Source organism: Bos grunniens, chromosome 1 (assembly GCF_055505025.1).
Source record: "Bos grunniens cultivar Pamir isolate PY7600 chromosome 1, Bosgru_T2T1.0, whole genome shotgun sequence".
NCBI classification, from domain to species: domain Eukaryota; kingdom Metazoa; phylum Chordata; class Mammalia; order Artiodactyla; family Bovidae; genus Bos; species Bos grunniens.
The window spans coordinates 40,641,405-40,662,174 of NC_141165.1; the positions used below are offsets into that span (position 1 = coordinate 40,641,405).

General features: G+C 40.8%; 2 protein-coding genes across 31 annotated transcripts in view; one reads left to right on the plus strand and one right to left on the minus strand.

Annotated features, from left to right (window-relative positions):
• Nucleotides 1-20,770, plus strand: part of MED12L (mediator complex subunit 12L) — a 364,655-nt gene that overhangs the window by 136,043 nt on the left and 207,842 nt on the right. The gene's annotated exons all lie outside the window — the stretch shown is intronic.
• P2RY14 (purinergic receptor P2Y14) overlaps nucleotides 1,394-20,770 on the minus strand; it is a 65,677-nt gene continuing 46,300 nt past the window's right edge. For 5 of the 10 annotated variants that reach the window (XM_086390704.1, XM_086390696.1, XM_086390686.1 and 2 more), the window contains one exon: nucleotides 1,394-3,564. In XM_086390704.1, coding sequence (XP_086246830.1) covers nucleotides 2,525-3,538 — 1,014 coding nt within the window. In that variant the 5' untranslated portion in view covers nucleotides 3,539-3,564 and the 3' untranslated portion in view covers nucleotides 1,394-2,524. Of the gene's footprint in view, nucleotides 3,565-10,741; nucleotides 10,848-20,194; nucleotides 20,304-20,770 lie in introns of all 10 variants that reach the window. The other 5 variants (XM_086390629.1, XM_086390639.1, XM_086390657.1 and 2 more) reach the window with 2 other exon arrangements.

A 20,770-nucleotide genomic window follows, 5' to 3' on the forward strand; every position in this document is an offset into this window, starting at 1 on the left:
GAACAAAAGTTTTTTAGTTTGATGCAGTTTGTTTGCTTTTGTTTCCCTTGCCTGAAACATATCCAGAAAAATTGCTACAACCATTGCCAAAGAGTGTACTGCCTGTGTTTTCTTCTAGAAGTTTTATGCCTTCAAATCTTGGATTTCAGTGTTTTATCCATTTGAGTTTATTTTTGTATATGGTGTTAGAAAACAGTCCAGTTTCTTTCTTCTGCACATAGCTGCCCAGTTTTCTCAACACCATTGATTGAAGAGGCTGTCTTTTCTCCATTGTATATTCTTGCCTCCTTTTTGTAGATTAATTGATTGTGTACGTATGGGTTCATTTTTGGGCCCTTTATCTAGTCCATTGATCTATATGTCTTTGTTTGTGCCAGTACCATCCTGTTTTGGTTACTATAGCTTTGTAGTATAGTTTGAAATCAGGGAGTGTGATACCTCCAACTTTGGTTTCCTTTCTCAAGCTTATCTTGGCTTTTCAGAGGCCTTTGTATTTTCATATAAACTTTAAAATTATTTGTTCTAGTTCTGTAAACAATGCCATTGATATTTTAATAGGGATTGCATTGAACCTGTAGATTGCCTTAGGTAGTATGGTCATGTTAGCAGTGTTAATTCTTCCAGTTTGTGAGTACCATATATCTTTGCATTGGTTTGTGTTTCTTCAGTGTCTTACACTTTTCCAAGTATAGATCTTTTACTTTACAAGATATGTTCTGATATGCAGTAGCTGTTATTCAACTCTTGCTTCACCTATCCTTATTTGCATTGTATATTGTTTCCTGAAAGATACTGCCTTTCATATTTCCAATTTGCTTAGCCACAGTGGTTACAGAGGCATTACTTGGTGGTTTCTATCTTCTTGTATACTTTCAGTTTCTCCTATGGTGCTGCAGTAGGGGCATGTTAAACATCAGTATGTAATAATTTGCCCTGAACAATGGAAACTGAATAAAAACAAGCTACTTTCTTTTGCAAATATATTTAGCTAGACAAATGCTATAGCAAGCTTAGTTTTGCTGGGCATGCCTATGATAGAATTGTGATTTGTTCTTTTTGGAAGAGAGTGTTTGACCCAGAGTTGGGAGCAGAGAGTGGAAGGTGGATACAGAGTGTGAAGACCTTCCCAGATCTTCCTCAGTTTAAAATGCGCCCTTTCACTTTTGTCTAAAATTTGATGAGGTCCTAGAACATAGAAATACTTATTTTGAAAAGTCAGTGGCAAATAGGATTTCAAAAGTACTCTATATAACTCTTACCTGGGTATTCCTATGCCTTCTTTCTGTGTCTTTTATTAGCATGTGTGATCGAGTGTACTAAGGAAACCACCCAGGTCTTGACTGAGGAAATCTGGTACTGTTTTTTAATAATATCTTGTCTATTAAGGGAAAAATTGACACTATGAAAAATATTTTTTATTAGTACATATATGATAGAGCTTGAAAAAAAAAATAAACATACGAAAATGTTTGAGAAGAACATTTGAAAGTTGGGCTAAATATCTTCAGTCAAGTTAATAGCAAGGAAAGAATTTAGCTTTGATAACTCACAAAGCCAGCAGCCATATCCTATATCTGCACATATGAAATTTGTTTTTCATAAAATGTGATATGTTAATTTTCATTTCATGTGTAATTTATCACTCATAAATTTTAGATTTTCTTTTTTATAAAGTCCAGTTACTTTCTACGAAAACTCTTTCTTTCTACTCTTAGAGAATAATGTATGTTGCCAGCCTGGGGGGTATTTGTGTGCATATGCCTTTCCCCCAGTCAGCCTTTATATATATTTTTTCCATACCATTGAGCAGAGGAAGTTGCTCGCAACCCATGACACTACCTAGATTGTCTCTGTAGAGTTCACTTAAACATATTCTAAGACCAGAACCCCAGGCTCATTAAGTGGCTTAGCTAATCTTCATATAAAGAATTTAAAAGTTACCTTATCCTCAAAATGCTATCAGAGAAAAATTACACTTTTTGCTGCAGTGTACAGAATTTACATCTGCTTGCCTTTGAAATGTGATGAAATAAATCAGTTGGGGATTTCTTAAGTAATTTTCTCAGTGTCTGCTTACCCAGGTTCTTCAAATCAGAGAAAACTTGACTTTTTCACTACAAACTGGCCTATAAGTCCATATCAACTCTGCTTGCTTTTACATTGGTCTTTAATGACCTTGTTGAAAAAAATTGTATAAATTAATTCTTGTTTTTAGAAGACACACCTGTGAATTGTCTTTATTGCTTCCTATGTATTTGCTGTTTAAAGTTCTGTATGAACTGACCAGACTACTGATTATACTTTTAAACCTTCTATTTTGATGGGATAAGATTAAATAATGTATTATTTTTTCTTTGATGTTACAAAATATGCATGGAAACTTACCTGTTACCTTTATTATTCCACTAAGAATAGTAATGCCTAGAGATGATACTATTGTGGACACGTGTATTCATTTTGTTTTGTTATAGAATTGAAGATTACAGTATGCATGCATGAACTTTATTTGAAAGGAGGTGGGAATTCACAAAGTATCTGTGCTTTCTTGTATTATATTTTCCCTTTTGATTTTGGAAGTTTCTGAGTCATGCTGAGTTTTTAATTGGATATGCAGTTTCTTACACAAGACCTCTCTAAATGGCTGGCATAGAAAGAAATAAATAATGGGGTCCAGGCATACGTTTGCAGCTGACAGTAGCAGAGAGAATTCTTTCACATAGAACAGGATTTGTTTTGACTGGCAGCTGTAATGAGCTTCTGTTTGGCTCTGTGTGTAGGGGATTCTGGCAATGTGGTAAGGTACAAAGCAGATAAAAAACACGAACATAATGCTGAATATATTACGGCTAGATTTCTTCTTGACTGATACAGAATTCTTTCTGGACTTGAAGTGGGACTTAAAGATCTTCTTTGTGATAGCAGTGTAGAAGATGATTAAGGAAAGAAACACAATCCAGAAGATGCCCACAAAGATGTAGCTGGAGGCTTTGTGCCACTTGAGGCCCAGGTCACTCTTCAGGTCCATACATTTCACGCGTGTGGCCTCTGTGACATTCCGATTGGTCAGGATCATGTTGGGAAGGGCGATGAGCAGTGTGAGGCTCCACACCAGCACCGACAGGAGTTTGCTGTAGCTTATGGACTGGATGAAAGAAGTCAAGAGAGGCTTCACGATTTTGTAATATCTGTCAAAGCCAATGAGCCCGAAGAACACGATGCTGACGTACATGTTGATGTAGAAGAGCACGGCCGAGACCCTGCACACAAAGACTTTGACCTGCCAGAGGCCCAGGCCCAAGTCCCCCAGGATCTTGAAAGGAAAAGTCAGGCTCATCAGGAAGTCGGCAATGACAATATTCTTGAGATAGACGATGAAACTCTTGGAGCTGGGCACGTAGAAGAACACCCACCCTGACATGCCATTGAGCAGGATGCCGGCCACAAAGACCACGAAGTACAGCATGGGGATGATCTGCTTGGTGATGAGGGCGTTGGAGGGGCAGGACCCCTCTGCAGGTGGGACGCTGGTGGCATTCATGGTCTGGTAACTTCTGAAGGTGTGGCCTGCAAGGAGATATGAAAGAGTCACTCAGAGGGCACTCACGACCTCTGAGTTGTTTGCTGAGAAATAAAAGCAGAGGGCAATAGATATAACCAAGTAAGTAAGTAAGTGTTAGTCGCTCAGTGTGCCCAACTCTTTGCGACCCCATGGACTGTGGCCACCAGGCTCCTCTGTCCATGAGATTTTCCAGGCAAGGATAGGATATAATAAACCCCAGCAAGATATAAACAAGCCCAGCAAATTCTGGAGGCTAAGTTTGTGCTGTATTCATTAGGTACCTGTCCCTTCCTCCCTTTCACCTTCTCTTCCTTCCTTTAGAAAAGGGAAGAATCGAGTAGACAGGTAACAGGAAAGGAACATTAGGGAAGCAGCAGAAGAGCCTGAGAACTGAGGTAATCATGGAGACCAGCATTTCCCTGAAATGATAGCGCTTCCTGTAAAACTCCAGAGTTCTGGGAGTACTGATTTAAATGTAGCCTCTGAGGTAATAAAGCTATAAAAACAGCATCTGTTTCATAGTAGGTTTAAGAGCTGTTGTTACAGACCCTACTTTTGAGAAAGCCCACCCTATGTATATTTTAGACGTAGGACCATGTCTTACAAGCATACACGGCCACATGTAATTGTATTTTTGGTATAGGATTATGGGTACCTTTCAAAATTGAGATATTCTGTGTCTTTTCCCATTTAGAAGCTGATTTGAAATACTTTTATAAATTAGTAAACACAAAAATGATAGAAGTACCTTAAACATTCTGAGAAATGTTCCCCAAAGTACATTCTAGTCTGTATTGTCCAATATGGTAGACACTAGCCATGCGTGGCTATAGAGGACTTGAAATGGGGCCAATCCAGATTGAAATATGATGTAAAATGCACAATGAATTTTGCAGACTTAGTATGAGAAAATTATGTAAAATATCTCAGTATTTTTAATATTTATTACATGTTGAGATAATATTTTAGAAATACACCTTTCAATAAAATATATTATTAATCATAATTTCACTTAATTTTACTTATATTAAAGAATAAGGCTACTAGAAAATTTAAAATTACATATATAGCTCTCATCATACTTTCATTGAGCAACACTGTCCTGGGTGTTACCCAGAACCTTCTTTTGTTAGGGAATCTTGTGTAGTCTTCACAGATGTTGGACATAATGATTTATGGCACAAGGAAGATGAGGAGTGAGGAGTTTTTTGAAAGGTTGTTTGATGTATCAAAGAAAATGTCTGCTGCCCATCTTATCTGTAATGGCAACATCCTGTTTAACCCTTCATTCTTATCCTCAGGATAAAGTTCTTTAACTCTTAAACCCTGAGCTACCAGAAGTCCCCTTCTTGGTCTGATCCGGCTAATTCTACCTCCAGCAACAGGCTCCTGCTGTTCTGAATCCTCCTACCTTGTAGGCTCCATGATTTCTCTCACCTTGAATCTTTGCACAAACTTTCCTTTGTGTGGAAGACTCTTCCACTACCTTCCTGGTTGGCTAACTTCTCATCATCCTTTGCTAAAGAAAGCTGTGACTTTCTTGAGGACACTTTGCCACCATGAGCCTTGGTTGGGGTGGATTGAGTGTGAGGCCCCTTGTGTGTGAGCTCATAGTTCTGTGTCTTTCTTCTATCACAGCACTTGTCTCTGTAGGTGTTTGCTTTTTGTTTCCTCTACTACTATAAGCTTCTTCAGGGTAAAAGGGATCATGTCTTTTTCTTTTTTTTTTTTTTTTTAACCATTGTATTCCTAGCATTACATTTAGGACATTAGATATTTAAAATATTTGTGAAATAAATGAATATACAGTCTTGGAATACAAGACATGAATCCCTCTTAAGAAATTTACATCTAGTCAGGGATCATGGGAAAGAAAGATTGTGGAGGACACTGGGTTCCTTGAGGATACAGAATGTATCTTGTTCATCTTTATTTTTTTGGTGCCACGTATGGTGCTTGCAAAGTGAGTGAAGGGTTAGGTCAATAAATTTAAGCAAGTGTGAGAAGGTGAAATTTGGAAATGTAGAATATGAAATTCAGTCATATTGCAAATAAAAATCATACTTGCAAGCTTTGTGTGCTGCTTCTCACAAAAGAATATCTTGCTTCTGTGTACTCTTCCTATGAGCATATGACAAAACTAGAAATATTTCTAGCCATTTGATTTTGCCAGTCCTTGGACTTCCTTTGGAGGGAAATCTAATGCCCTGTTCACTTGGATCTGATCATAATGGATTTGTAGTTGACCTGCTTCTTTGTAGTCTTCTATGGCCTGTTTTATATTTAGATGGTAAGTGAAGGGTCTATGTTTCCTATTGTAAACTGCTTACTGTAGCAGAGTCTGTATCTAGGAAATAATTGGTATTGTCCACTGAAACTAAGATGCAACTTAGTCTAAGAGCAGTTTGACAGAGCTTAAGAGACTGCCCCCAGGGGTCACAGTGCTGGGGACACTGCCCCTCAGTCAGTGTGCTGTGGGGGTCATGTTGTGTATTCACTAATTGTTGGATTCATTGCAGTTTAAAATATACAATTTTTTAAAAAGCAGATCTCGTGCTTAATTGGTCAGTCATGTCCAACTCTTTGTGACCCCATGGACTGCAGCCTGCCAAGCTCCTCTGTCCATGGGAATTCTCCAGGCAAAAATACTGGAGTGGGTAGCCTGTCCCTTCTCCAGGGGATCTTCCCTATGATCTTCCCTACCCAGGAATCAAACTGGGGTTCCTATATTCCAAGCAGATTCCAGGGAAGCCCTAGTACATTGTAGAGAGAAATATTAAATATTTAATATGTATTTACATGCTGAAGAATTTCCAGAAATTATTTAATGAGTGCCAACTTTTTCTTTATAGAATAATTATAGAAGCCAATATATAGAGGAAAACAATAGAATAGGAAAGACTAGAGATCTCTTGAAGATAATTAGAGATACCAAGGGAACATTTCATGCAAAGATGGGCTCAATAAAGGACAGAAATGGTATGGACCTAACAGAAACAGAAGATATTAAGAAGAGGTGGCAAGAATACAGAGAACTATTCAAAAAAGATCTTCACGACCCAGATAATCACAATGGTGTGATCCCTCACCTAGAGCCAGATATCCTGGAATGTGATGTCAAGTGGGCCTTAGAAAGTATCACTATGAACAAAGCTAGTTGAGGTGATGGAATTCCAATTGAGCTATTTCAAGTCCTAAAAGATGATGCTGTGAAAGTGCTGCACTCAGTGTGCCAGCAAATTTGGAAAACTCAGCAGCGGCCTCAGGACTGGCAAAATCAGTTTTCATTCCAATCCCAAAGAAAGGCAATGCCAAAGAATGCTCAGACTACCGCACAGTTGCACTCATCTCACACACTAGTAGAGTAATGCTCAAAATTCTCCAAGCCAGGCTTCAGCAATACATGAACCTTGAACTTCCAGATGTTCAAGCTGGTTTTAGAAAAGGCAGAGGGACCAGAGATCAAATTGCCAACATCTGCTGGATCATGGAAAAAGCAAGAGAGTTCCAGAAAAACATCTATTTCTGCTTTATTGAGTATGCCAAAGCCTTTGACTGTGTGGATCACAATAAACTGGGAAAATTCTGAAAGAGTTGGGAATACCAGACCACCTGACCTGCCTCTTGAGAAACCTGTATGCAGGTCAGGAAGCAACAGTTAGAACTGGACATGGAACAACAGACTGGTTCCAAATAGAAAAAGGAGTATGTCAAGACTGTATATTGTCATCCTGCTTATTTAACTGCTATACAGAGTACATCATGAGAAATGCTGGGCTGGATGAAGCACAAGCTGGGATCAAGATTGCTGGGAGAAATTATCAATAACCTCACATATGCAGATGACACCACCCTAATGGCAGAAAGTGAAGAAGAACTAAAGAGCCTCTTGATGAAAGTGAAAGAGGAGAGTGAAAAAGTTAGCTTAAAGCTCAACATTCAGAAAACTAAGATTACGGCATCTGGTCCCATCACTTCATGGCAAATAGATGGGGAGACAGTGGAAACAGTGGCTGACGCTGTTTTTTTTTTTACACTCCAAAATCACTGCAGATGGTGGTTGCAGCCATGAAATTAAAAGATGCTTACTCCTTGGAAGGAAAGTTATGACCAACCTAGACAACATGTTAAAAAGCAGAGACATTACTTTGCCAACAAAGGTCTGTCTAGTCAAGGCTATGATTTTTCCAGTAGTCATGTATGGATGTGAGAGTTGGACTATAAAGAAAGCTGAGCGCCGAAGAATTGATGCTTTTGAACTGTGGTGTTGGAGAAGACTCTTGAGAGTCCCTTGGACTGCAAGGAGATCCAACCAGTCTATTCTAAAGGAGATCAGTCCTGGGTGTTCATTGGAAGGACTGATGTTGAAGCTGAAACGCCAATGTTTTTGCCACCTGATATGAAGAGCTGACTCATTGGAAAAGACCCTGTTGTTAGGAAAAATTGAAGGCAGGAGGAGAACGGGACGACAGAGGATGAGATGATTAGATGGCATCACCGACTCGATGGACATGAGTTTGGGTAAGCTCCGGAGTTGGTGATGGACAGGGGGGCCTGGTATGCTACGGTTATGGAGTCACAAAAAGTTGGACACGACCGAGTGACTGAACTGAACTGATACAGAGTAATAGTGAAAAATTTCTCAGAAATGATTTAGTAGGAGCCACCGTTTCTTTCCTTTCCTTCTAGGAATGTGTATAAAGACATTTTCCACAGAGTCTCGTGACTTAGTCCATTTGAAATACAGTATGTCTGTGTGTACCCCAATGCCAGGTCTTCCTTGGTGGCTTAGCGGTAAAGAATCTGCCTGCCAATGCAGGAGATGTGGGTTTGATCGCTGGATTGGAAGATTCCTATGGAGAAGGAAATGGCCACCCACTCCTGTATTCTTGCCTGGAGATTCCCATGGACAGAGGAGCCTGGTGGGCTGCAGTCCATGGGGTTGCAAAGGGTTGGACACTACTGAGCGACTAAACAACAACAACAACCTTGATCTCAAGGGTCGAGAGCTACGTTCTCTGTTTCCTCAGTGTCAAAAATTGAGCATATGTGCCTTGCAGTGCATTTCACTTCCCTCTCCCTTCCTCATTTGAGATTGGTGGAAGGGGCTAGCTGACCCAGGCAAACTTCTAGAGCAGGAGTGCCTTCTGAAATGAATATTCGATTGTTGCTTGGATCTTTTTCTCCAAATGCCATCTTCTTGCTATTTTGACCTGTTTTGAAGTAATGGCAGATGAGAATCTTTCCATATTAGATGTGTTGACCGGGAGAAGAGAGTATTACTGCTGCCTGGGTTGCTGTTTGGATACAGCAGAGGCAAATTTAGGGACAGTTTACATGGGTCATGAGCTATAGCTAAATCCGAGACAGTGTTAGCAGTAATTTTCATGCTTTTGAGTCTGTGTTTCTTGAACAGTAGTGTTGGTGGCAGGGCGATGTGACCGCCCGGTACATAATTTGCCATACTTGGTCTTGGTGTCTCAGGGTGTGGCAGCCTTCTCTGCAGTGATGGATCAAGAGATGTGTGGAAAAAACTATCTTAAGGTATCTACAGCAGGTGAGGCCAGTTAGACATGGAGATCAAAAGGCAGGAATACATGTGAGATGAATAATAGGACACAATGATAATAGAGACAGGTGTTACTTTGACCTTGTACCTTCTGTCCTGTCTCCTCTCCTTAAGTATAGAGGTGATTTAGTATCCTGATAAAGAGACCTACTCAAACTTCAAACCCTGTCACAGATGGAGGAGATACTCACATATGGATGTTGATTTTATACTATAACATAAAAAATAAATAACCAAATAAATCAGAAAGAAAGAAGGTCTCGGTGTGGCCCAACAACACTCCCTTCCCTGCCCCAGGCTCTGAGCTGATTTACTGTTTCTAAGCAGCTTGTCCCAGCCCATTAAAGATGAGAGACAGGCAAAGGGGGAGAAGGAAAAAGGACAAGCACCTCTGGATGATGATCTACTGAAATAAGGGGCATTCTGGAGAGCCAGTTTGTGGAAGTGTAGCCAGTCCTGCCCATGGAAGTTACTTCTGAGATTATCTCTGAATTTCTATAATGAAAGTGGTCATTATGTTCACCTTAAGGCTTCAGAGGACATAAACAAAACTTCCTGAATTTTTGAGACTTCATTTAAGAAGGATTTTAAGATAAGCCATAATGGAAAAGAATATATATATGAAAAGAATGTGTGTATACACACACACACACACACACATATCCATTTATATTTGCTGTACAGCAGTAATTAATGGAACATTTAAATCAGCTTTGTTGTTTAGTTGCTAAGTCGTGTCCAACTCTTTGCGATCCCACAAGCTAATAGCCCACCACCCTCCTTTGTCCATGGGATTTCCCAGATAAGAATCCTGGAGTAGGTTGCCATTTCTTTCTGCAGCAGGTTTTCCAGACCCAGGGATCAAATCTGCATCTCTTGCATCAAAGAATCCACAGGTGGATTCTTTATTGCTGAGCCACCAGAGAAGCCCATAAATTAACTAGACTTCAATTTAAAAAAATATAAGGCATTAGCTTTTGTTAGGTGGAAATCTTCCTCATTCCACAAATCCAGGTAAAGGAGAATGAAATGATGTGAAACATTTTGGTCTATATAAACTGTCACTTTGGATCTTTGGTCATATAATGGTAAAATGGAATTTATGGGACCAAAAGACAGCTGTTAATGTATAGTAGGAGCCTATGAATTTCTTTCATCTTTTTTTGTACAAGTAGAACATCCATGGCTAAGTTTAATTTTTTTTTCTTTCCTTCTTTTTTGGCAAAGTTTACTTTTAATCTAGATAGTGAGTACACTTGTTCCTAGTGAAATGTTAGGTCTCTGGATTGTGCAGCAGTCATATTTTTGGGTTGTGGAGTATTTCATGTAACCTCAGGGCTCTCTCTTTGGGCAGAATTTAGTTGATCCAGGACCAAACAAGGCGATGCTCACTCCAGAAACACATTCACCATAATAAAAGTGTGTTGAGTTCATTACTCATCTTCTGTGTAATTACATGCAGTGAACCAATTTTCTCTTAAAACGGACCACCTTCCAGTATTTTAATTGTGTGCTATAATTCTACTTTTTCTGAAGAAGAGAAATTATTCCATCATAATATTTTGATGAAATTAACAAAGCTCTTGACAGTGCTCAAGTATTTCTTCAATTACCTTTTTAAAAATTTTGTCCAATATGAGGTTTCCTTTCAATGAAGTAATTTAGCCCAGTGAGCGCTTGTCATCTTGAAGTGGCCAAGGTGTTTCTTCACGAGTGATCCTGTATTGTAGTAGAAAAATGAAGATGTAATTATGTTAAATACACGCCAGAATGTTTTATTGAAGATGTATGTGTGGTAGCAGGGTACTTAGTCTTTAAATACGGCTTGTATAACTTGAAATATTTCAATATATGCTTTTGTTGTTTTACCAAACTTCTTGTTGGTTGTCGCTATTGACCATTATAGATTTGATGTAAACTCTGGTGAGAACCTTGTAAACTCTACTTGAGAATTGAATAAGAAGTGTTTTTAGTTACTGGTTTATTATTTTTTCCCCCTTTATGGATTTAGGTGCTCAAAACAGATCATATAAATTACTGAAGTTAACAAACAGTTGAGCCTTTTAGCCAGGAAATCATCAGCAGGCTTTCTTTTGTTTCCTGTTTTTTGTTTTTAAAACCTTTGTACCACTGACATTCTGGAGTTGACGATTTGTTGTGAGCGTTGTCCTCAGCATTGTAGGGTGTTGAACATCAACATCCTTGCGTTCTAGTTAGTAGGTGCCAATAGCTTTATCGTCCTAGCTGTGACCAAAATGTCCTCTAGGGGGCCAGGTTGCCCCTGCTTGATAACCAGTGGTCTAGGTATACACGGACTTTACCGAAATAACAGCTGAAAGCTTTATTGTTTGATAGGAAGAGGATAGGTTTCGCAGAATGTGATTGGTTCAGTTCTGCCTTGGTCTGGGTTGGCACCTTTCTGAATTCTTTAAGCTAGCCCTTCTCAGACTTTAATGTGCGTACAGATTTCCTGGGGCTCCAGCTAACATGAAGACTCATATACCATAAGTCTGAAGTTGGGTATAATGTTGATGTTGGTAAGGCAAGGAGTTCTCTTTGAGTAGCAAGTTTTTGACTTTGTACACAGGAAACTTTAATAAATATTTGATGAGGAGGGTTTAAAAAAACAACTTTCCTTTGCTGTAGTTGGGACTTCAGGTAGGAAAAAATAATGTTAAAGGGAGCCTGAAATCTAGAATTTTTCTTAGAGAGTTTACTTGTTACAGATTTCATCATCATAATCTCATCTTTCTGGTCTGGAAATAAAAATAGATATTTTATGGAGAGCCAGTGATAAAGAACATCTTATATTTACCTAGGATAGTCCTAAAAGGTCATGAGGTTTTCTTTAGAAACAAGGAGATGTAGTTCTCTGTGGTGAAATATTTTATTTGATCCAGGGTGATACCGAGCTTGTTCTGGGCAGGAGTGATACTGTCTAACTTCAGAACAGTGCTTACTCTTGCAGAAGGAAGTGGGGCGTAGGGTGGTTGGACTTTAGCTGTATTTGTGGTCGTTCATCTCTTAAATTCTGAAACAACTAAACATTACTGTGCCTAGCATTACTGTGAATTATGCATAAACATTACTGTGAATTAATACTGGGCAATTAGGTATATTGGTGTTACCAGCATTCGTTTATGTACTTTTGTGTACTTGGAATAGTTCATAATTAGGGAAAAATGTATATGGAAAATGAATTGCTTTCAAATCACTCTTTTATCACTACCCACCTATGATGAGCATTTTCCTCTCTGTTCTTTGTTCTCTTCTTAGCAAGTGACAGTGTTAGTTCAGCTGGTAGAGAATCTGCCTGCAATGCAGGAGACCTGGGTTCAATCCCTGGGTTGGGAAGATCCCCTGGAGGAGGGCACGGCAACCTACTCCAGTATTCTTGCCTGGAGAATTCCATGGACAGAGGAGCCTGGCTGGGCTACAGTCCCTCCTTTTCGGGGTCGCAAAGAGTCGGACACGACTGAGCGACTTGGCACAGCACACCTGTGAAGAGCATTTTCCTCCCTGTTCTTTGTTCTGTTTTTAGCAAGTGACAGGCTCAAAATTCCTCGTAGAGTTCAAACATCAAAAGCTTTCATTCCAGGTGCCCCAAGATCTTTTCATATGTGATAAATACTTGTTTTCTAGATGATTCTTCTAACAGTAGAAAAGAGTATAGATGTGTGTAATCATTGTGCACATGTCCAAACTTCTTAGGCTGTTTTCTTAGCATTGCTGTTTTTATCTCCCTTGCTGTAATGTGTGACTTTTTCTTTTCTCTCCTTGTCATGCCAGTATGTAGTATCCTAGATGGTTTTCAGAGCAGTTGTAATGGGATGACTAGAATGAGGATTTATGTATGGGCTACTTATTCAGTCTTGTAGTGGCATTTTATAATATTTTATGTTATTAAATATTCAACAGCATACTTTTATTTTAAAAATATTTTATACTTTTGAGTAGTATTAATTAGGTCATCAGTCTTCTGACCTATCTTATTCTATGGTCGGTTGAGTATTTAAGAATTTCTTCATCCTGACTCTTGGTCTTGCCTCTCTCTCCCCAACACCGTGACTCCTGAGGAGTGGGTAAACAGTGTCTTTTTCTTCTAGGTCATAGACCTGTTCAAAAGGAAGTCATTATAGGCTCGTCAGTTTATTTCAAAGAAGTTACTGTTTTTATTCTGTAACTGACCTGCCCACCTTGCGACTCAGAAAGCCATTTCCTACTCCATTTCCTACTTGGCTGCTGCTCAGACTTCGACTATGGCTGTCTAACCCCTCTCTGCCCTCCCTGTGTCCTCTCTGTGGCCTGCGCTCTGTCTAGGCTCAGCCAGTGGGAATCTTGCTTTCTTTTGTACCCAAAGGAATGAGTACCTCCCTTATCTTTCTTCATCCTCATGAGCATTAATGTCCAGTGCTCATCACACTTCTCAAAGGCTGCCAGGGACCTCATTTCTAAATTTATGGTCCCTCTCTCTGTCATTCTGTTTCCTGACTTCCCTGTAATAGTTGATGGTATTGATTTTCGCAGGTTGAAATCCTCTGTTCATAAGGTACATTGTAGCCTTTGGCTCCTGTATACATTGGATCTTCTTTTCCTTCATTTGTTTACTAAACCCATCAGAGCATGTTTCCAGGCAGTTTGGAGATACAGTGGGGCTTCCCAGGTGGCTCAGTGGTAAAGAATCTGCCTGCCAGTGCAGGAGATTCATGGGTTCGATCCCTGGTTGGAAAGATTCTTTGGAGAAGGAAATGGCAACCCACTGTAGTATTGTTGCCTGGAAAAATCTCATGGACAGAGGAGCCTGGTGGGGTCCATGGCATCCCAAAGAGTTGGACATGACTGAGCACAGCACAGGCAGGCAGGCAGGCATGGAGATACACTGGCCACAGGGAACACTCAGGAAGTTCCCAATCTAGGGGAGACGGAACACAGTGGTACTTTTGGGTGCAACAAGGGGCTGTGATTGAAGGAGGAGGCACAGGAGCAGAGCTACCACTCAGCACCTTCCAGCTTCAGGAATGGTGGTATTAAAGCTGTCTTCTTGGGTCATGTGACAGTGAGGGTTGACAAATTAGTTAGGTTTAGCCAGTCAAATGGAGAAGGCAATGGCACCCCACTCCAGTACTCTTGCCTGGAAAATTCCATGGGCAGAGGAGTCCATGGGGTCGCTAAGAGTCGGACACGACTGAGCGACTTCACCTTCACTTTTCTCTTTCATGCATTGGAGAAGGAAATGGCAACCCACTCCAGTGTTCTTGCCTGGAGAATCCCAGGGACGGCAGAGCCTGGTGGGCTGCTGTCTATGGGGTCGCACAGAGTCGGACACGAGGATACGAGAAGCGACTTAGCAGCAGCAGCAGCCAGTCAAAGGGGAGGGAGCATGTGTGGGGCAGAGAGAGCTACCAGGCACATCCACCAGGACTCCTGAGATGATAGCACAGCAGGGGTCCCGTGGCTTGCCCAAGCTCTTGAGTAACATAATAGAGCCTTGTTAATCAGTTACTGTTACCGCCATTTTACAAATGAGGAAGCTGGTGCTGAAAATGGTTAAGTAACTCATCAAAGGCGAATTGGGCAGATGATACATGGTCAGACAGTATTAAAACTTGTGTGTTCATCTCCCAGCGAGGTCTTCCCTACTCCTATGGTAACTCAGGCAGGCATGTTTTCTGTGTGTCTGTGAGTGTGCACACGTATTGCAGGCCCTTCAGCATTGTTGTAGAATATTGTTTTTAGGAATCACTTATCAAGTATTTTTTTTTTTGAGGTGAGGTGGACGTGTGAGTGTGAGAGTGGGATCTAGTGGTTAAGAGGTCTGCCAGGTGTGGGTGCAGTCTCTCCAGTGAGCCTCTGGGTACCATTGTGTACAGAACCTCTGTTTAATTTGCCAGTTTCTGAAAGTTTAAAAATGAACACCTGACTAGAAACAAATCACATATATTAGTGATTACAACAAATGACAGTAGTCAGTTGGTGGAGACCCTGTTGCTGGAGGAAACCCAGGTCTGCTGCTGTGGTTTGGATGCTAGGATCCTGGGCATGAGGAGGACCTTGGTTGTTGCTGTTTCTCCCTTCCAGCCAGTTTTCTCTATATGGGCATGAGGTCTAACTTGATTCCTCAAACTCCTGGCCACCATGGCCCATTGACTTCATCTTCAGTCAGAATGTACGCCAGCGAGAAACGTGCTTTCACTTATAAGTGGGCAGATGTTGTTGTCTCTGAGTTGTTTGTTGTTCAGTCACTAAGTTGTGTCCAACTCTTTGCAACCCCATGGACTGCAGCACTCCAGGCTTCCCTGTCCTTCACTGTATCCCAGAGTTTGCCCAAATTCACGTCCAAATCAATCAATCAGTGATGCTTTCCAACTATCTTATCTTCTGCCGCTGCCTTCTCCTTTTGCCTTCAGTCTTTCTCAGCATCAGGACCTTTTCCAATGAGTCAGCGTTTGCATCAGGTGGCCAAAGTACTGGAGCTTCTGCATAGTCCTTTCAATGAGTTTTCAGGGTTGATTTCCTTTAGGATTGACTGTTTTGACCTCCGTGCTGTCCAAGGGACTCTCAAGAGTCTTCTCCATCACCACAGTTCAGAAGCATCAATTCTTCGGTGCTCAGTCTTCTTTATGGTCCCACTCTCAGATCTATACAGGACTACTGGAAAAACCATAGCTTTGACTGTCAGTTCAGTTCAGTCACTCAGTCGTGTCTGACTCTCTGCAGTCCCATGGACTGCAGCACTCCAGGCTTACCTGTCCATCACCAGCTTCCAGAGCCTACTCAAACTCATGTCCATCACATTGGTGATGCCATCCAACCATCTCATCCTCTGTTGTCCTCATCTCCTCCTGCCTTCAATCTTTCCCAGTATCAGGGTCTTACGGACCTTTAATTGAGGAGCAGTGCTAATTCATTCTCACATTGGAAACACCTGCATCTTCTTCATAGGCTGAATTGCAGACACCTCAGAACTTCCTCTTCCACCAAAGCATAAGCTCAGCTCTGTCCTTACACCTTCAGGCCTCCTTCCTGGGCCCTCCTGTTTACAGACTCTCAAAATCACGAAGACTAAACATCTGTGAGTTTCTGCCACAAACAGCTGTTCTTTGATTCCATGTAATAACAGGTAGACTGATAACATGAAGACTTAGTTTTTACTTTTAATTCCAACCACTCTCCTTAAAATACATTTAGCCAAACTCGCAGCTATGTGCAAGAGTGGCATCTCCTCGAACCTGGGTCTGTCTTCACATCTTTGGGTGATGCAGGCAGGTAATTAGGAGCTGGGGGAAGAGGTGAGGTGCCGCACAGGCCCTTCTGGGGCCATGAAAATGGCCCCCCACCGACCCTAGCCTCTGTGTCAGTAACTGCATCTAGTTTGTCAGGATGGATTTGGGGGGATTTTTCACCTATAGTCTTGGGGTTGCCCAGGATTTCTCATCCTTGGTACTGTCAACGTTTTTTTGAGTTGCACTTCTCTGTGGGTGAGTGGTCTGGTGCATTGTAGATGGCTGCATCTCCAGACTCTATCCACTAGGTGCCAGCAGCTCCCATGGTTTAAGACATGAAGTAGCCCCTTAATAATAGTTATATTTCTTACCATTTTGATACAGGAATAGAATGTAATCAACTCTGTAATTGATGCTAAACTTTATGCATTGAGTAACTCGGCAGCAATACGTGATTCATATGTTTAGGTCTTGGAATGTGAAGTAGGTTTTCTTTACTGTCCTATTGGATTAGTGGGCAGGCAGTGGAGCATAATGATTAAATGGACGCAGTGGACCTTGGTTAAAAATATGGCTCAATTTCCTAATAGCTGTGGTAGTCGATTATTTGGGGCTTCCTGGGTAGCTCAGACGGTAAAGAATCTGCCCTATTTGCAGAATGCCTCCTGGTTTCTGTGTTTACATCTAAAAGGAGAGGTACTAGTTGCTACTGCATAGGGTTTCTATTCCTGTAAGACCTGGTGCCCGGCAGTGTGTGACTCAGAGGGACCAGTGGGGGTTCAGAGAGTGAGTGACTCAGCTGACAGCAGAATTGGATCTGACGTCTCTGGGACTCGCAGTGGGCCAGGACTTCCCCTGGGCTGGGCCCCACATGTGCCCTACTTCCCCACATTTATGTGAGGTGGTTTTTCTGCACCAATGCAGGGCTCTAGGAGACACTGTAGATCCGTTTCCGAGTGCTCCGCACCTCTCCGGGGAGTCTGGCCCAGGAGTGTTTGCCTAGGGGTGGCTGGGGGAAGGCTGTGCATTCTGTGGTCCCTGGGTTCTAGTAATGGAAAGTGGCATTCTAAGTAAGTGAGGGTTTCCCTTCACTCTGAGGGAGTAAGGGTGAAGTCCAAAGCATTGCATGCTCCTACTTGGCAGTCCACGCAGACCTGCATCTTTGATGAGAGTGATGTAAAGCTATGAAACTCCTATCTCCAGAGTTCGGGGGGCTGATTCCTTCTCTGGAATTAAATGGAGATGTCACGATTCCTGACTCTCCCTCTCCCTGCCGCCCCCCTGCTTCTGCCTGCAGCCTGTTCTTCTGCAGCATTGTTTTGGAATATGTGTTTCTGTTCCCTGGGGGCCAGACAAGGAAATGAATCTCTGACCTCTTTTTGCTTCACTGAGATGATGTTTCTCAGTCAGGTGTGCTGTACTCAGATCTTCAGATCTTTGGGCTTAGGGCGGCCTTAACACATGCCCCTTTGCTAGGGGGCTGGGGAACAGATTTTTAATTCTGAGAAACCAACTGCTTTCATGTCTTAGATGAATATATTTATGTTTATGTTTGTTCAAGATTCAGGCTTACATATCCAAAGGAAAAGAATATAAATATCCAGGACTCTTAAGTGGGAATAGAAATACTACAGAGAAGTGATTCTTATACACTTTAAAGCCTAAAATTCAAGTACTTCCTGCCTGTTAGAGGAAGTCAGTAAATTTTGATTCAATAAAATGTATTGTTATGAATTGGGAAAATTCTTTAAATGAATTTGTATTTTGTTAAACACAATAGTGACAATGGAGCAACTATAATTCACTTGAAAATAAGTAGGACTTAAATGTGAAGGATGCATTTTCATGCAGCTTAAAGATGGTGCTCAGAGTGCATATGGAATGGAAGACCTTTTCTTTTTGAGTTCTAGGCCCTTCCCAGTGGGATCCATTGTTGAATGTAAATGTCCTCTTTCAATAATCCATTAGTGATTATTTCACTTTTCATATGGATTTCAATTTGAATCAGTCTTACATGTTTTGAGAGAGCTATCTTACATCTTGCCATACCCTGTGGGAGCTATTAGTTGCCATTTCATCACTGCCTCAGATGTAGTTGTCTGAACTGTACAAAATCTGATAATTAGAAGTGTTCCTTTCCATCTGTACCATGAATTGCATTTCATGTTCATGACCTACTTGGACAAGGATCAGTTTTATTTTCTCTATACTGTTTTTTTTTTTAATGTAGCCTTCCCTGACTTCTAATCTTTATCCATACATTATTGCTTTCCTCTTTTGTATTCAAGATCTGTGTCTGTCTTTAGACTATTTTCTTTCAAGGTATAAACCTGCAGAAGTTCTCTTGAAGTTGTGACACCCTCATAGCTATAAACTTGCTCAAGCCTTTTCCAACCTCACATAACAAAAGTAGAAACCTTCTGTAGGTGGCAAAGAATGAGCCCCAATATCAGTGAGCTTATCTTGTTTCTGAGTATCACTGCCCACTAAAAGGGACCAAGCCTCCTTGGGGAAATGACTGATTTCAAATTAGGCACAGGGAAAAGTGAGTTGATACCTTGCCGGCAAAAAGCAAGGTACTCAGACTAACAAGGAAATGTTAAGGAGGGGAAAAAAGGACATGAGAGCTGACTTGGTGGCACTTCTAAATTCAACAATTTGTATGTGAATAAGAATAACGGTAATAGATGAAAACACTTTTGAAAGCAAACCAAATTCAAGAGTTGCTAGTACTATTAAAAATATAGATAAAAAAGGGAGGATGAAGACAAGAGAATGTCTTCACAGGAGAATGTCAACTAGAAAAGGTAGAAGGAATGATAGAAAGAAACCAGTTTTCAATCTCAGCATAATAACGGATGCAGGCAACAATCTTCAAGGTTTGTTAAAAGTCAGCAAAAGTTTCTAGGAGAACAGGATATTCTGGTCTACAAGCATCACTCTCAGATCACGTAGAATAACAAAGGAAAAATTATACCTTTTCAGTAGGGATATCTGACAGTCACTGAATGATTGAACTTACCAAAAATGGAATAATTTGATATTCACCCCCCCAATATAACTCAGATGTATACAACATACCTTGTTAAAAAGCTAATCATGGATAAACAATTGGACAGATTCAGAGCATGATCATTCTATAAAAGAGCCAGCTCAGAACCTCTAAATAAATTAGTATCATGAAAAACAAACAGATGGGATGGGGTGGAAGCAAGCAGTTCTTAGACATCTCTACCTTCCTTACCTTTTCTTCTCAGTCACCTTTGGGAGCTTCTCTGCCTGCCCTGAAATTGGTGTTTTTTACTCTGTTCCTGGCCATCTTTTCTCATTCTCTCCGCTTCTTCTAAGCCGAAGTAATCTTTGTTTAGAATATTGTTTAAGACTGTCATCTGTAAGACAGACTTTTCCCTTCATCTCTCACATAATGCTTTTGGCACCTTCTATGAGGCAGTGTTCTTGGTATTGGGGGTCCTGCCCTCTTAGAGCCCAGAGTCCTTGTGGTTCTGGTGTCTGAGCAGCCTCCTCACCCAGCTCTCCGCTGAGCACCTCCATTTCCTGCAGTCCTGGGTTGTCATCTAGAAACAGTCTTGTCATCTGTTTCTACTCTCTTCACATTTTATGGCAATAATTGCCAGTTACTCGGAACTTTACCTATGTATCAGATACCGGCAATGCTAACTGCTTTTAAAAATACTTATTCTTTTCAAGGGATTCCCTTGTGGCTCAAATGGTAAAGAGTCTTATTCTTGTCAAAGGAATATTTGATATTTTGAAAAGAATTTATGCAAAGAAGCTAAAGCACACAAAAAGAACACAGCATTGACTTGAGAGCCAGAGCCTTACCGGGTATGCCAACTTTTCCCTTCTCATTCCCCCTGGGCTGTGCCTTTCTCCACTGGGAGAGAACTCTGTCTTGAATTTTGTGTCGTTTATTTCCCATCTTGATTTAAATCTATATGAACATAGATTCCATTAAAAAATTGTTCATGGTTCATGGTTTGTGTAGTCTTCCAGGACTTTTTTTTTCTTTTTTATCCCCAGCTCAGCATTATTGTTTCTAAAGGAATTGGAATCTTTGGAAAGGCTTGGAAATAGTTGGAAAAGATGAACGTTCATTCACCCTTTAGCTGAGCATTTTAATTCCTAAGTATATGTTCTAGAAGAATCTCTCCCAGAAGCATTCCAAGGATATATAAGAAGATGCTCATAGAAACATTACTTGTAATGGCCAAAGTGTAGAAATAGCAACTGGTTATTGACAGGAGAATGAGTTTAAAATTTTAGTGGAATTTTGTGTAGCAGTGAAAATGAATGAACTACAGCTGTGCTTTTTAAAATCCTCCTGATAAGAGAAATCCCATATTACAGTTGAGGAAACTGAGGTCTAGAGAGCTTAAATAATTATCTAAGTTGTAAGAA